The sequence below is a fragment of the Neovison vison genome, chromosome 5 (assembly GCF_020171115.1).
Source record: "Neovison vison isolate M4711 chromosome 5, ASM_NN_V1, whole genome shotgun sequence".
Taxonomy (NCBI): domain Eukaryota; kingdom Metazoa; phylum Chordata; class Mammalia; order Carnivora; family Mustelidae; genus Neogale; species Neogale vison.
In genome coordinates, this window is record NC_058095.1 from 22,733,515 (window position 1) to 22,750,678 (window position 17,164).

The 17,164-nt window shown below is 39.1% G+C and overlaps 1 protein-coding gene across 3 annotated transcripts in view; it reads left to right on the plus strand.

Moving 5' to 3' along the window:
- The window catches only part of FBXL20 (F-box and leucine rich repeat protein 20), a 107,844-nt gene that overhangs the window by 76,301 nt on the left and 14,379 nt on the right, over window positions 1–17,164 (plus strand). For all 3 annotated transcript variants that reach the window (XM_044248091.1, XM_044248092.1, XM_044248093.1), the window contains exons 7-10: window positions 10,102–10,197; window positions 12,092–12,218; window positions 13,519–13,593; window positions 16,652–16,782. In XM_044248091.1, coding sequence (XP_044104026.1) covers window positions 10,102–10,197; window positions 12,092–12,218; window positions 13,519–13,593; window positions 16,652–16,782 — 429 coding nt within the window. The remainder of the gene's footprint in view (window positions 1–10,101; window positions 10,198–12,091; window positions 12,219–13,518; window positions 13,594–16,651; window positions 16,783–17,164) is intronic.

Below are 17,164 nucleotides of genomic sequence, written 5' to 3' on the forward strand. Positions count from 1 at the left end.
GCCTTTCTGCCTACCTGTGATCTCTGTCAAATAAATAAATAAGGGCACCTGGGTGGCTCAGTGGGTTGGGCTGCTGCCTTCGGCTCGGGTCATGGTCTCAGGGTCCTGGGATCGAGGCCCGCATCGGACTCTCTGCTCAGCGGGGAGCCTGCTTCCTCCTCTCTCTCTGCCTGCCTCTCTGCCTGCTTGTGATCTCTCTCTGTCAAATAAATAAAATCTTTTTTAAAAACAAATAAATAAATAAATAAATATCTTTAAAAAAAAAAAAGAAAGTAGAAAGCCTTTAAAAAAAAAAAAAAAAAAAAAAAAAGAGAGAGAGAGGGACGCCTGGGTGGCGCAGTTGGTTGGACGACTGCCTTCGGCTCAGGGCGTTATCCTGGAGTCCCGGGATCGAGTCCCACATCGGGCTCCCAGCTCCATGGGGAGTCTGCTTCGCTCTCTGACCTTCTCCTCGCTCATGCTCTCTCTCACTGTCTCTCTCTCTCTCAAATAAATAAATAAAAAATCTTTAAAAAAAAAAAAAAAAAAAAAGAGAGAGAGAGAGAGAAAGTGAACTGCAAAGCAGTTTGTGTAAGATGTTTTTTGTAGCGGTGCCTGGATGGCTCAATAGGTTGTTTCTGCCTTTAGCTCAGGTTATGATCTCGGGTCCTGGGTTATGGGCTCCCTGCTCAGTGAGGAGTCTGCTTCTCCTTTTCCCTCTCCTCCCATAGCTCATGCACACACTTGTGCACGTTCTCTCTTTCAAATAAATAAGTCAATAAAATCTTCTTAAAAAGATACTTTTTGTAGGGCCAGGAGACAATATAAATAAATATTGCTCTTCATTTACATTTTTAAAAAGAAACAACAGAGGGGCGCCTGGGTGGCTCAGTGGGTTAAAGCCTGCTTCCCTTCCTCTCTCTGCCTACTTGTGATCCCTGTCTATCAAAAAAAAAAAAAAATCCTCTTAAAAAAAAAAACAATGGAAAGATAATCAAATGGTTGAATTATCAAATGGTGATTTATAAGTGAGAGAGAAAACAGGGAGAGATGAAAGGGAGACTCTGAAATATCATATTTTATAGTTTTACTTTAATAGCTAGCTATGTAAATGTTTTACATAATTAAAATATTAAGTCCAAAAGAAATCAAAGCAGTCCCTAAAAATTGAAAACAAAATAAAACATGTGAACCCATGGGGCATCTGGGTGGCTCAGTCATTGAGCTCTGCCTTTGGTTCAGGTCATGATCCCAGGGTCCTGGGATTGAGCCCCACATCGGGCTCCCTGCTCATCAGGAAGCCTGCTTCTCCCTCTGGTCCTCCCCCTGCTTGTGTTCCCTCTCTGTCAAATAAATAAAAATTAAAAAAAAACAACATGTGAACCCAATCACTCAAGTTGGAGCTATAACCACACAGAGAGAAATTACTTCTACTGATTTTTGATTTTTTTTTAAGATTTTATTTATTTATTTAACAGAGAGAGGGAACACAAGCAAGTGGAGCATGAGATTGAGAAGCAGACTTCCTGCTGAGCTGGGAGTCCAGTGTGCAGCTCAATCCCAAGACCCTGGGATCATGCCCTGAACTGAAGACAGATGCTTAACCAACTGAGTCACCCAGGCACCCCTGATTTTTGAATTCTTACAAAAAAGTTGCTTTGTTTTGTTTTGTTTTTTAAGATTTTATTTATTTGGGGCACCTGGGTGGCTCAGTGGGTTAAAGCCTCTGCCTTCGGCTCAGGTCATGATCTCAGGGTCCTGGGATCAAGCCCCACATAGGGCTCTCTGCTCAGCGGGGAGCCTGCTTCCCCCTGCCCCCATCTCTGCCTGCCTCTCTGCCTACTTGTGATCTCTCTGTCAAATAAATAAATAAAATCTTTAGGAAAAAAAAAAAAAAGATTTTATTTATTTATTTGACAGAGATCACAAGTAGGCAGGGGCGGGGGGAAGCAGGCTCCCTGCTGAGCAAAGAGCCTGATGTGGGGCTCAACCCCAAGACCCTAAGATCATGAGCCAAACAGAAGGCAGAGGCTTAACCCACTGAGCCACCTAGGCACCCCAAATTCCTACAAAAAGTTTTAAATCTATACCAAGGTAGACAAAAGTATATAATGAACCCATCACCCAGCTTCAAATTGATAATTGAAAAATTAATCACTTTAGGGCCAGTCTTGTTTTATCTAGATCGTGAAATTTTTCTTATTTTGAAAAAGTCCTAAACATCATATTATATAACCTGTAAGTATATATTTCTAAAAGATAAAAACTTTTAACATAAGCATGTTAACTTTATCACTCCTATAAAAAAAAGCTTATATTGTCTTAAAATCATCAAATAACCACTAGTCCAGATTTTTGCTTGTTCCAGTGACTTTAGAAACATAATATTTTGAAGAGTAAGAGATCAGAGTTCAGGGAGACGAAAGTAACTGGAATTTTTGTCTCAAGATGAGGGATCTATTCAAAAAGGGCTATAGGAATCTACATGGATTTGGCTGATAGTAAACTGTAAGTACACATATTGATACCCCACAGAGCCAGGCAAAGAACATCTAATAAGGAAAGAACAATTACTGGAAAACTTGAAAGTGAAAAATTGCCAGAGCTTAAATAAGGCTGGGAGAAGTTCTGACTACCTCAAATAGAGAATACCTTGGGACATTTAATAACAGACTTCAGAAAGGTCACATCTTGGTAGTAAAGCTAGCTTAAACCTGTCCCAGTAAAGGTTAAAAGAAAAAAATTTAGAACCAAACTGACCCATAACTAATTTAGTGATCTGCTAAGTAAGTTTAAATTCATTATTCTTTTTTGAAGAAGGCGACAAACCTAGACACTCAGCATACAGAATTTCCACATTCAGCGAAAATTACAAGACATGCAAAAAAGCATGAAATGATAACCAGAGTAAAAACTAGTCAATAGAAACAAACCCAGAAATGATAGAGGTTAGAAAATAGACCAATAAAACATTTAAAAATAGCAAGTACAAATGTGCACAAGAATTTACAAGAAAACTTAAAGATAATACGGACTTAGAAGTAAAAGGATCAGAAAGTATATACTATCACAATCACTAATCACAAGAAACTTGGAGTGGTTATTAATATGAGATGATGTAAACTTCAGGGAAAAGTGCAAATGGAGGACATTAAATAGTAAATGATAAGTAGACCAAAAACCGGTAAAGCTCTAGAAGACTTGAGCAACAATGAACTTGTCCTAATATCACCCTTCAAAATAACATGGGTCAAAGAATAGATTGAAGAAAACTAAAAAATATGTTTTGCTGTGTGATAATGAAAGCACAACATTTGAAACTTGTGGACTGTACCAAAGGCAATACTTCAGAGAAAAATATAGTTTCAAATGCTTATGTTAGAAAAGAAAGGTTTAAAATTAAGGATGTAGGGGTACCTAACTGGCTCAGTCAGTAGAGCATGTGATTCTTGACCTCACAGTGGGGAGTGAGTCCCACATAGGGCGTAGAGATTACTTTTAAAAAAGAATAGATTGAATATTAATAAAATAGGAAGCAGGGGCGCCTGGGTGGCTTCATGGGTTAAAGCCTCTGCCTTCAGCTCAGATCATGATCCCAGGGTCCTGGGATCGAGCCCCGCATCAGGCTGTCTGCTTAGTAGGGAGCCTGCTTCCCTTTCTCTCTCTCTCCGCCTGCCTCTCTGCCTACTTGTGATCTCTGCCTGTCAAATAAATAAATAGAATCTTTAAAAATAAATAAATAAAATAAAATAGGAAGCATAAAAACAGTAATGAAACCAAAAGCTTTTTTTTTTTTGAAAAAAAAAATCAAAATTGATAAGAAAATTTGACTGAGAAAATAAAAAACATAAATTATCAAAAGCAGGAGTGAGGGAGAGGATAAATACTTTACTCAAAAGACAGATTAGGGGTGCCTGGGTGGCTCAGTGGGTTAAGGCCTCTGCCTTCAGCTCAGCTCATGATCCCAGGGTCCTAGGATCGATTCTTGCATCAGGCTCTCTGCTCAGCAGGGAGCCTGCTTCTCTTTCTCTCTCTCTGCCTGCCTCTCTGCCTACTTGTGATCTCTGTTTGTCAAATAAATAAATAAAATCTTTAAAAAAAAAAGATTAAAGGGATTATCAGGGAATATCATCAGTGACTTTGTACTAACATCAGACAGTCTAGGTGAAGTGGACAAATTCCTGGGAAGACAACAATGACCAAATTAGCCTTAAAAAAAGACAATCTGAGTAGATCTATAACAAGTAAGTTCAGTGAATAATTCAGAAGCAGCCCATACAGAAAACCCTAGGCCCAGATGGGTTCACTGGTGAATCCCATCAGATATTAAAGAAGAGATGATACCAGTCTTAAAGCTGATTTATAGGGGCGCCTGGGTGGCTCAGTGGGTTAAGCCGCTGCCTTCGGCTCAGGTCATGATCTCAGGGTCCTGGGATCGAGTCCCGCATCGGGCTTTCTGCTCAGCAGGGAGCCTGCTTCCTCCTCTCTCTCTCTCTGCCTGCCTCTCTGCCTACTTGTAATCTCTCTCTGTCAGATGAATAAATAAAATCTTTAAAAAAAAAAAAGCTGATTTATAAAATATAATAAATATTTTACAACTCATTCTATGAGGCCAGTGTTTTCCTGCTGCCAAAGACATCACAATAAAAGGTGATCTACTGACTGTGAGCCCTCAGAAACAGCTGCGGAAATACTTGACAGAGTGTTAGCAAACTGAATCCAGCAACTTATGAAAGGATTTTGGATCATAATCAAGTGGGATTTAGCCCAGAAATACAAATATGGCTTAATATATGAAAATCAGTTAATATCTCATAATAATTAGTAGAATAAAGTAGAAGTCAGTGGACTTTTTCTGTGCAGGGCCAGATAAGTAAATATTTTTAGGGCTTCATTGGCTGTACAGTTACCTGTCACAATTCCTCAACCCTGGCAGTGTTTTCCAAAGGCAGGCATAGCCTATATATAAACAAAAAGGCATAACTGTGCTCCAATAAAACTTTATTTCTGGGCAGTGAAATTTGAATTTCATATGATTTTCACATGCTGCAAGATATATCTTTAAAAAAATTTTTTCAACCATTTAAAAAAAAATTTTTTTTCAACCATTTAAAAACATTCACAGGTCCATTCTGGACCTGTGAACCACATGAAAATAGGCAGCTGGTGAGATTTATTGCCCCCTGGAATAAAGGACAAAACCCACATGATCATCTCAGTGTGATTGGTGGCCTCTAAAATGACCCCCAAGTAACCCCTGCCTCCTAGTACTCACACCCTTGTGTAATCTTTTTCCCTTGAAGGTGGACTGGACTTAGTGACTCATTTCTAACAATAGAATACTGCAAAAGAGATTGGATGTCACACTGAAGATTAGGTTACCAAAAGACTGTGATTCTGTCTTGCTCTGCATTCCCTCAGGGCTCTGGCTCTGTTGGGGGGAACAAGCTGCCCTGTTGGGAGTAGCTCTGTGGAGAGGTCCACGTGGCAAGGAGCTGAGGTCTGGCCAGCAGCCAGCAAGAATCTGGAACCTACCAAAAACCAAGTGAGAGAGCTTGGAATTGGATCTTCTGAGGGCTGCAAACAGTCACCTAAATAAGCTTGGAAGGGAGTTCGTACCCAGTTAACCTTTGAGATGAATGCAGCTATGACCAGTACTCTGATTACAGCCTTGTGAAGGATCCTGAGTCAGGCACCCTGCTAAAGTTGCCTGTGCCTGTATTGCTGTCCCACAAAAACTGTGCTATAGTAAATTTTTGTTGTTATAAGCTGCTCAGTTTTGGGGTAATTTGTTAAGTAACAGTAGATCATCAGATACAGAAAAAACACATGACAGATATAACACGCATTCATAATAAAACAGATCCTCAACAAACTAGAAATAGAAAGGAGTTCACGCAATCTGATCAAAAGCATCTGAAAAACCTACTGCTGGGGCACCTGGGTGGCTAAGTGTGTTAAGCCTCTTCCTTTGGCTCACGTCATAATCTCAGGGTCCTGGGATCGAGCCCCACATCAGGCAATCTGCTCAGCAGGGAGCCTGCTTCCCCCTCTCTCTCTGCCTGCCTCTCTGCCTACTTGTGATCTCTCTCTCTTTGTCAAATAAATTAATTAAAATCTTTTAAAAAAATTTTTTAAAAACCCTACTGCTAACATCATACTTACTGACGAAAGACTGAATCCTTACCCTAGGATCAAGAGCAAGGTGGTGACATTTAACATGTCACCATTTCTGTCAACATTCTGTTGGAGAGTCTAGCCAAATGAAATGAGCCAAAAAAAAAAAAAAAAAAAAAAAAAAAAAAAAAAAGGCATACCAACATGAAAGAAGTAAAACTGTCTATATTCTCAGATGACATAATTCTATAAGAAGTGTCTGAAAATGACAGAACATTACTGAAGGAAATTAGACATGTATTAAGAGTGTATTAGAGGCACCTGGGTGGCTCAGTGGGTTAAACAAGTCTCTACCTTCAACTCAGGTCATGATCTCAGGGTCCTGGGATCGAGCCCCTCTGCTCAGCAGGGAGCCTGCTTCCCCCTCTCTCTCTCTGCCTGTGTCTCTGCCTACTTATGATCTCTGTCAAATAAAGAAATAAAATCTTAAAAAAAAAAAGTATAGAGAACCCTTACGATTAATAAGATAATCCAGTTAAAAATTGAGCTAAACATGGGGAATCTGGGTGGCTCAGTTGGTTAAGCATCTCTCTCTTTTTTTTTTTTTAAAAGATTTTATTTATTTATTTGACAGAGAGAGATCACAAGTAGGCATAGAGGCAGGCAGAGAGAGAGAGAGAGGAGGAAGCAGGCTCCCCGCTGAGCAGAGAGAGCCTGACTCGGGACTCGATCCCAGGACCCTGAGATCACAACCTAAGCCGAAGGCAGCGGCCCAACCCACTGAGCCACCCAGGCGCCCAAGCATCTCTCTTTAACTCAGGTCATGATCCCAGGGTCCTGGGATTGAGTCCTGCATCACATCAGGCTCCCTGCTCAGTGGAAAGCCCTCTTCTCCCTCTCCTACTCCCCCTGCTTGTGTTCCCTCTCCTGCTGTGTCTCTGTCAAATAAATAAAATCTTTTCTTAAAAGAAACTGGGAGCTAATAAACACGTAGACATTTCACCAAGGAAAGAGATGAATGGACAATAAGTACAAGTAAGAGTGTTCATTTTAGAATTGCAGAATAAAATCACCGTAGGATTACAATCCGTACCCACTAACATGGCTATAATGAAAAAGAGAGTGCAAATGTTAGCAAGGATGTAGAGCAACTGAGACCTTCATGCATTGCTGGTGGGAATGTAAAAGAGTATAGCCACCTTGGAATACCATTTGGTAATTTCTTAAAAAGTCAAACAAACACAGTGTAGGAGCTGGCAGTGCTAATCCTAGGCATCCACCCAGAAGAAATGAAAACATAGGTCTACACAAAGACCTAAGACACATATCAGCCAAATAGAATGTATGGCTGCTGCTTGGATCCTGTTTGAACAAACCAACTTGACGAAGACATTTATAAGACAGTTGGGGAAACTTTAACACAGATGGGTTATCAGATATTAAGGAATTAAAATCCTTATCTATTGGAAATCTATCCTGAAATAATTCTAGGTGAAATAATATGTGCGGGTTTGCTTTCAAATACTGGAACAGGGTACCTGGGTGGCTCATAGTGTTGGGCCTCTGCCTTCAGCTCTGGTTGTGATCTCAGGGTCCTGGGATTGAGCCCTGTGTCAGGCTCTCTGCTCAGTGGGGAGCCTGCTTCCCCCTCTCTCTCTGCCTGCCTCTGCCTACTTGTGATCTCTCTCTGTCAAATAAATAAATAAAATCTTAAAAAATAAATAAAATACTGGAACAGGGATGCCTGGTGGGTCATTTGGTTAAGCATCTGCCCTTGGCTAGGGTCATGATCCCAGGGTCCTGGGATCGAGTCCCACATTGGGCTCCTCCTTGTTCAGCAGGGATCCTGTTTCTCCCTCTGCCTGCTGCTCCCCCTGCTTGTGCTCTCTTTCTCTCTCTCTCTGACAAATAAAATCTTTAAAAATAAATAAATACTGGAACAAAAAGCAGAAGGAAATAGATGAAGTAGAAATAGTCAAATACTAATAAATGTCAAAGCTCAGTGATGGTACAGGTATATTTTCTATTTCTCACTCTTGTGTATATTTGCAATTTTCCATCATAAGTTAAAAAAATTAAATGAGGGGGCGCCTGGGTGGCTCAGTGGGTTAAAGCCTCTGCCTTTGGCTCAGGTCAAGATCCCAGTGTCCTGGGATCAAACCCCGATCGGGCTGTCTGCTCTGCAGAGAGCCTGCTTTCTCCTCTCTCTCTGGCTGCCTCTCTGCCTACTTGTGATCTCTGCCTGTCAAATAAATAAATAAAATATTTTAAAAAAAAATTAAATGAGAAGTTGACCATTGCGGAGAAAGAGCCTTTATGGGTATCTGGGTGGCTCAGGGGGTTTAAGTGTCTGCCCTCAGCTCAGGTCGTGATTTCAGGGTCCTGGAACCGAGCTGCCCCCTGCCCCCTGCTCAGCAGAGAGTCTGCTTCTCCCTCTTCCTCTTCATCTGCCCCCAACTTAATATCTCTCTCTCTCTCTCTGAAATAAATAAAATCTTTATAAAAAGAGCCTTTAAGAGACACCTGGGTAGCTCAGTTTGTTAAGTGGCTGCCTTCAGCTCAGGTCATGATCCCAGCGTCCTGAGATAGAGTCCCAAATAGGGCTCCTTTCTCAGTGGGGAGCCTGCTTCTCTCTCTGCCTCTGCCTGTTTGTGTTCTCTCTCTCTCTTTGACAAATAAATAAATAAATCTTTTTAAAAAAAGAGACTTTAAGAAATTCATAAAGCGGTACCTGGCTGGACAGTTGGTGGAACATACGACTCTTGATTTCAGAATCATGAGTTTAAGGCCCACATTGGGGGTAGAGATTACTTTTTTTGTTTTAAGTTAATTTTATTTATTCAGGGTGCCTGGGTGGCTCAGTGGGTTAAAGCCTCTGCCTTTGGCTTGGATCATGATCCCAGGGTCCTGGGATCAAGCCCCACATCAGGCTTTCTGCTCTACAGGGAGCCTGCTTCCTCCCCTCACTCTCTGCCTGCCTCTCTGCCTACTTGTGATCTCTGTCTGTCAAGTAAATAAACAAAATCTTTTTTTAAAAATATTTTATTTATTCATTTGACAGAGAGATACACAGTGAGAGAGGGAACACAAGCAGGCGGAGTGGAAGAGGGAGAAGCAGGCTTCCTGCTGAGCAGGGAGCCTGATGCGGGGCCCGATCCCAGGACCCTGGGATCATGACCTAAGCTGAAGGCAGACACTTAATGACTGAGCCACCCAGATTACGACTGAGTGCCCCAAGATTACTATCTTTTAAAAAAAGAGGGGCACCTGGCAGGCTTTGTTGGTTAATTGGTCACCTCTTGATTTCAGCTCAGGTCATGATCTCAGGGTCCTGGGTAGATCCCCATGTTGGGCTCTGCGCTTGCCGAGTCTGCTTAATGATTCTCTCTCTCCCTCTCCTTGTGCCCCTCTCCTTACTCACACTTGCTCACTTGCTCTCTCAAATATAAATTTAAATAAATCTTTTTTTTTTTAAGTCCTAAGGACAAGTCGGTAGTGATATTACATAAACTAACTTATTCAAGCCCGATATCAGTCCATCTTCAATATACTTTGCAAAAATCCAACCATTTCATTACTGCCATGCAAAAGGTTATCTTGAGTAGAGATTTAAATAAAAGAGCATAGACAGTTTTCAGTCTTCATGTTGCACCACTTGCTAGCAAGTTCTAAGCTAGCTTTCTGGTATTTCTGTATTTGCAAAATGCATAGAGGTCTCCTGAGAGCACATAGGTAGTTTGCTGTAAAACATTTCCAAACAAGAATGAAGCATCATCATCCCCTCATGCTAATTCTCATACACAGCACAGCCTTTCTTCTTTGTGAATGGCACCTGCCTCTTCCTCAGCGTGAAAGGTCCCAGGATTTGTAACTGCTTTTATTTGGGGTATGGAAATTTTACCGTTCTTATGTATACACATGTGTTTAATGAGAATCGTATATGATTTACTAAAGATGTGTCCCTGTTTGTTTATTCATTATTTTCTCCTTTTTCCATTTTTTCAGTACATGTACTAGCCTTAGCAAGTTCTGTTCCAAACTCAGGCACCTTGACTTGGCTTCCTGTACATCAATCACAAACATGTCTCTTAAAGCTCTGAGGTAAATATCTTATAACAAGAGTATCCAATAATCAGAACAAATACTGAGTTTTTTAAAAATTTCAAATAACTGAAATAAAGTTAGAATTGAAGGAAACTGTGTTCTATGGATATGTACTATAGTTCAGAATAGATCACTTGCCCAAATTACAGGACACATTCAGGTGAAATGCCTAGGGATAACTAGGATTTCTGAACAGACTGGTACAGCATATACGTGAATGATTAGATTTCTCTCAAGCTTGGTTGCCCCCACTCCTGAAACCACCACATATCATAGCTTAGTGATCAAAGCAGCGCTCCAGAGTCAGGTGATTGATTAGCCAGGTACCTTGAACAAATATAACCCTTGTGAGTTTTTCCTTGTCATCTCATAGTTCTGTTCTTAGGATTAAACAGTATTATCATCACTGTTTGGTATTATCATCACTGTTTGATAATATTAGGCCAAACCATACAAAGTTGGCAGTATTTAACAGCTTTTATGGTATAAAGACAGCTTCATTGGTTCAACCTAATGTATATAAAGTGCTTAGGAGAGTTTCTGGCATAGAGTAAGCACTCAGTACGTTTTAATATTAACCTGTTTTTTTAAAAATACATCACAGAAAGTATACCTTAAAAGGAGAGTGAAATGCTCATTCTCTTTGTATCTTTACTTTTTTATCAGTCTTTTACAGGTAATTATGGTCCCATTTATTGGTTATGTTCATAAATAGTAAAAATTAAGCTATTAAAAGAAGAAATGTAGATTTAGTTGAGTATAAGTAATCTAAAAATGGCTTCTAGACCTTCCTTATGAATACTGAGTACATATGTATCTAAGGTCATTTGCCAGGTGAGATAATAAACAGGATAAGATAACAGCATTTATGGTTTATAAAATATTTTCACATAAATGATTTCATTTATTTGAAAACCATCTGAGGCAGATAGGACAGACACTTATAGATAAGAAAATCCAAAACAATTTTGAATGTGATCCAATCTCACTAAACAAGGTATTGTTGTTGCTGCCCTTTAGCAGCATAGTACGGTGTGTTAAGTGCTGTTACAGAAGTGAGTGCTTCCATTTGGGAAGAGCATAGGCTGTGGCTGATCTTGGATTAAGAGAAGTTCAATCAGGTTTCCTAAAATGACTTGTCTGAAGTCATACCGTTAATGTTGAAGAATGGACTTGAACCAAGATCCTCTGCCTTCATTTTATAAAACAATTAGAGCAATATTTTCCAAAGAATATCATAGAGCTTGGGATTCTTGCATAGTTCAAATATGAAATCAAAGATGAAATGGATATTTAATAGAAGGCAGAGATCAAACAGTATAGCCTAATTTTAGCCTATGGAGACTGTACTGAGGAGACTTCACAGATAAGGAAAATGTATAGATCCTTTGTAATTTTTTAAATAAGAATTTAAACCTCTTCATTATTACTTTGATAAGTAAAAGAATTATTTGATAAAGAATCTGAATCTAAACCCTTCACTGATTACTCTGTTAACTTGAACAGGTCACTTAGTTTCCATTTCCTTTCCAGAGACCTTTTAAACATGTGATAAGTGCAAAAAAAAATATATTTGAAAAGCATAAACCTCCATAACAGTCTGATATATCTGAAAAACAGTATAGTGCTCTGTGCTTACTAGTTTAGCTGGATTTGAGATAGCTCTCCTCAGGATACAGTCCCACATGAACTCAACCACCATTGATAACTAGGCTTTGTTTTTGTTGTGAGATTGCCTGCATTCTAAATCTGTGTTAAGTAAATGAGTGTATTCTTGTGGGAAAGCATGGGGCTGTAGCCATTCCCTGACTAAATAGCCAATAAAATGAGACTTTGATGCCTTTGGAATTGGATTTAGTCATATATTTGTTTCATTTTGTTTTGTCCTAAGTGAGGGATGTCCACTGTTGGAGCAATTAAACATTTCCTGGTGTGACCAAGTAACCAAGGATGGCATCCAAGCACTAGTGAGAGGCTGTGGGGGTCTCAAGGCCTTATTCTTAAAAGGCTGCACACAGGTAATACTCCATGTAGTGCTTGTGAATTTTAGAAGAACCGTGAACTTTGTAGGCAGCCCAAAGATGTTGGCTGGAGGAATATATAGTTGTATATTAATAATCAAGGATACATGCTTACCAAAAATTAAAGTGTCTTCCTTAGAGTTAAAATAGATATATATTTTTTTCATATATATGTATATATATGAAAAGAATTAACATCTGATCAAAGATAAAATTTTTGAGGGGAGGCAAGATAGGGAGAGAAGATCACACTGAGCATGCACCATAGGCAGGAAGCATCTTACACAATTTAATCTGAGAAGAAAACTTGCCATGTCGTTACTGCCTGAGACCTTGAACTGGAGAGGCAAGGAAGGCAGTCTTAGTTAGCAGTTTTCACTAGTTGTTTAACTTCCAGGTTAAATGTGCCAAGTATACAGAACCTACATTTTATAGTGTTGGTGTTTACTTCCTGCCAGTCACATTACAAATCTCAACATATTTTGCTATTAAAAATTTTACTGTCTTTGTATTTTACGGTGATTAAAAAGAAAAAAAGAATTGACATGGCAGTGTCTCGAAGGAAATAATCAGAAGTGAGTTTAGAAGTGACTGACAAAGTAGGGCTAGGCTCTTGTGACATTCTTTTATTAATGGTTACTGAGACCGTGCCTTGGCTTCTGTTAAAAGTGCCCTTATTCTTTCACTGTGATGGGAGGAGTTCCATTGTTTGAAACAGAGCTTTGGAAGTAAGACTGTCTTAAAACAACAGCTTGAGCTTCTGGTTATTTATGGAATCCTGAAAAATATTGATTGGAATGCACCATTATAATCAATGACTTGCCATCTGTTCTCAGCACTGTACGCGTGGCATTCATCTTCCAGCAGCAGATAAACCGGATTCCTTTCTCAGCTTCTGCTCCCAAAAGTTTGTTTTTAAAAAAAACTTTTTATATAGGAAGTACAGAAGTGTGAAAATTATTTTAGCTTCATAATCCCTGAGCAAAATGCTGTGAGGCATACTTAATTTATCAAAAGAGAAATCCATAAACATTAGGCAGTGTTTATTTTATCTTTTCCTTGATTTGGTGATCATGTGAATTTGACGTGGTTGGAACTGATGAAAAATACTGATAACCATACTAATGACATGAATTATGCCTTTATTTGATCATGGGTCATTGTTTCTGGTTCATTGTTCCTTTGAAGCTTGCTTGGCTTTATTTAGCATGTGTTGACAAAATGTGTATACTCCCATATCTTTATCTCTTGAAACAGTGTCAGTAATCTTTTTTTTCTGTCTTTTTAATTTTTCTAGCTAGAAGATGAAGCTCTGAAGTACATAGGTGCACACTGTCCTGAACTGGTGACCTTGAACCTGCAGACTTGCTTAGTAAGCCGTCCCTCCCACAACTCTTTTGTATTAGTAGTTCATTGCAGTAATATTATTGTACAGGCTTCCATCATTAAGACCAGTGGTTTTTCCACCTCAGCCCTGGGAAACAGGGAAACAGGACACACACAGATACGATTCTTGGCATGTTTAAGGACACTCACTTCTAAGGGTTTTGACGTAGACAATATAAAAGATAGCCCATGCAGATTTCCAAACAAACTAACTAGAACTCCACCCCTTTTCTACGTTTAGAAGTGAATTATTCACAGACTCTAGTACTTACAATATTTTTTGGTTAATTAATTGCAGTTATGCCAATGAAGATCTATCAGTGAGTCATAACTATTGAGAACCACTGATCTAAAGAGATGACAAGCAAAATGTACTCAAGTATTTCCAAGTAGTATTGTAATTCACATTGGGCTTTTTTAGACTGTCACCTCTTTTGTGTGTATCCCCAAACCCCTGCATTTTGCTCAATTTGCTGAAACTACTCAGGGTCCTAGAACATCAACAATATACTTTTATCTTTTCTCTCTTGCCTTGAAAATTACAAATATGTGTTGCCTTGGAGTGAAAGCCTCTCGTGGCAATGAAAAACACTTGAGGGTTTGCCTTGTTTTTGCTAAAACTTCTGCTCATTATTCCCTCCCGTTCTTGTATAATCACCTGAAACTTGAGACCATAGTGGTTGCTGAAAAGTGACACATATAGGGCCATGTTTTGTGCAATTGAAGCAGCCCCCCTTCCAGCCCTTAAGGGATGGTGCTGATAATGATCTGCTTAGGAGGCTCCTAAAGACTGAGTTAAATGAATGATACGCCTTTTAAGTCTGATCACTGCTTCCTTTTAATTCTGATTGCCATAAGTTGCTAACTGCCCAGTTTCATTTATGAAACTGAAATATCTGGCCTGACAGGAAGAGCTTACGCAGCTGCTGTAAGCATGAAATCATCATCTTACAGTGACAGGAAAAAACTGTTCTCCGGCATCTTTGGATCTTACATATGTGTATATACACACAGATACGCTCTGTATGTATTTGTGTGGATATATGTTATTTACACATATATACCATACCTACTGTTTGCTGTTTTAGTTTCATTTCCTTGGTCCTTCCAGCAGACAGAAATCCCAGCCAGTAAGCACAAAGAACCAGCTCTGTCATCTGTTTATTTTACTCTTTCCCTTCACCCAGATCTTAGGGCATAAGTCATTCCTTTTGTAGGATGTGATGCAGTGATTCTCATTCCTAAGACTTCACATTTCTGACCAAAACTGTTGACGTGACCAAAGTACATTCTCATTCCATTCTCTTTTTCTTGACTAAGTTGAAAACATTGAAGTTCAGTAAATTTTATTATTTTTAAACTTTGAAGAATTGTTATATATGACTTTTCATATCTTTCTTCCTCAGTAATCCCTTAAAGACTTGAAAACATTAAGAAGCAAAAGGCAGGGGCACCTGGGTGGCTCAGTAGGTTAAGCATTTGCCTTCTGCTCAGGTCGTGATCCAGGGTCCTGAGATCAAGTCCCGCATTGGGCTTCGTGCTCAGTGGGGAGCCTGCTTCTCCCTTTGCTTGCCACTCCCTCTGCTTGTGTCTCCTCTCTCGCTGTCTCTCTGTGTATCAAATAAATAAATAAAATCTTAAAAAAAAAAAAAAAGAGGGAAGGAAAAGGCAGCACAATCCTACAACATACTTTCCTGATCTTATGTGATACAAATTCTCATTGACCTGGTACATATGCATGTTTATTGATTGCTGCTTCCCCCTTTACATTTCAATTATCCTCATTTAGTTATAACTATACATCATACTTGCATGGCACCTTTTTAGTTACTTCCACATGTGTTGATCCTCATTAATTTATCCTCACAATACATCTTATATCTGCCTTGGCATCCACTTTTTTATCTGTATCTTGCTTTAGTTATACAATATTGAGAATATATTGATTTAAGCAGTAAATATTTAAAGCTCGATATTTTTTTTCTAATTTTCCTGGCATCCTAAGGACACGGATTGAACAGAGATGACAGGGAGCTTTATTATGAGGCTTACACAAAATCTGTGTATCTAGCAGGACAAATTGAATTGCTAATCACATCCAACATGTTAGGATGTTTATACATGGCATTTTTTTTTTTAGCGTAACATTTTGATGTGTCCTTTTCAAATTTTAGAATAATTTAAAACAGGGCGCCTGGGTGGCTCAGTGGGTTAAGCCGCTGCCTTCGGCTCAGGTCATGATCTCAGGGTCCTGGGATCGAGTCCCGCATCAGGCTCTCTGCTCTTCAGGGAGCCTGCTTCCTCCTCTCACTCTCTCTGCCTGCCTCTCTGTCTGCTTGTGATCTCTGTCAAATAATAAATAAAATCTTCAAAAAAAAAAAAAAAGAATAATTTAGAACATATAAAATTATGTTTGAGTTGGATACAGCTGTTTATCTCCATAAATTAAGATTTATTTTTACACTCTTACAATTAAAATAAAGAACTAAATAGGGAAAAAAAAGAAAGAAAAAGATCTGTGGTTGATATGAAGTTGAAACTGTCATCCACAGGTTGTTTTATTTTTTCATTAACTTAATGTCAGTGTCAATTTTGAACTTGCAAATATGTTAATACTGCCATTCTTATCTGTTTTCTGGGTTTTAAAGTAATTTAATTGAATCTAACCCATGATGCACCTCATGCTGTTCGCAGTCCCATTACATTAAAAGAATCCCCATTATAGCTTCTTCCGTTTACACCAGAAATGAGCACAGAGGTGCCTGGCTCAGTCATGTGATTCTGATCTCCGTGTCCTGAGTTCAAACCCCATGTTGGGTATTAAGCCTACTTAAAGGGGAAAAAAAAGAAAGAAATGAGCACATTAAATCAAAAGGAACTGAAAAGGAGAAACAAAGTGTGTTAATTTTCTTTTAGGTTTGCTACCTGATTAATATTAAACTAGTTTATTTCTTTTTGGTGCTTATTTTCAGAGGTAACGTTTTTTCCTTTTTTTCTGCTGAGTTACTAATACCAATGGGGGGGGGTTTGCTTTTATTTTTTAGCAAATCACAGATGAAGGTCTCATTACTATATGCAGAGGGTGCCATAAGTTACAGTCCCTCTGTGCCTCCGGCTGCTCCAACATCACAGATGCCATCCTGAATGCTCTAGGTCAGAACTGCCCACGGCTTAGGTAAACATTTCTTGTTTAGCTCAAAAAATCAGGGGAAAGGAACAAAGGCTGCCTTCACACGAATTTATTGCTCAGAACTTTGAGATTTTTAAGGTAGACACTACAAGGTTACTACCCTTTTAGGTGCTAACCTGCTTGCTTTGTACCTCACTTGATTATGTGTATAATTAGCTTAAACCAAGGGGTAATGTTCCCCATTTCCTACTTCTTGCTATCCATACTAGGAAAAAAAAAATTCACATTTTATTTCTACTTGAGAAATGAAGTAAAGGCATTTTCTCTTATTAATACTTCATATAATTCCTTCTGGAAGAAAGTTTTTAAAGGCCTGCCCTGTGGTTATTTACCTTGTGATAATGATGCCAGCTACTTAGCTTTAAGT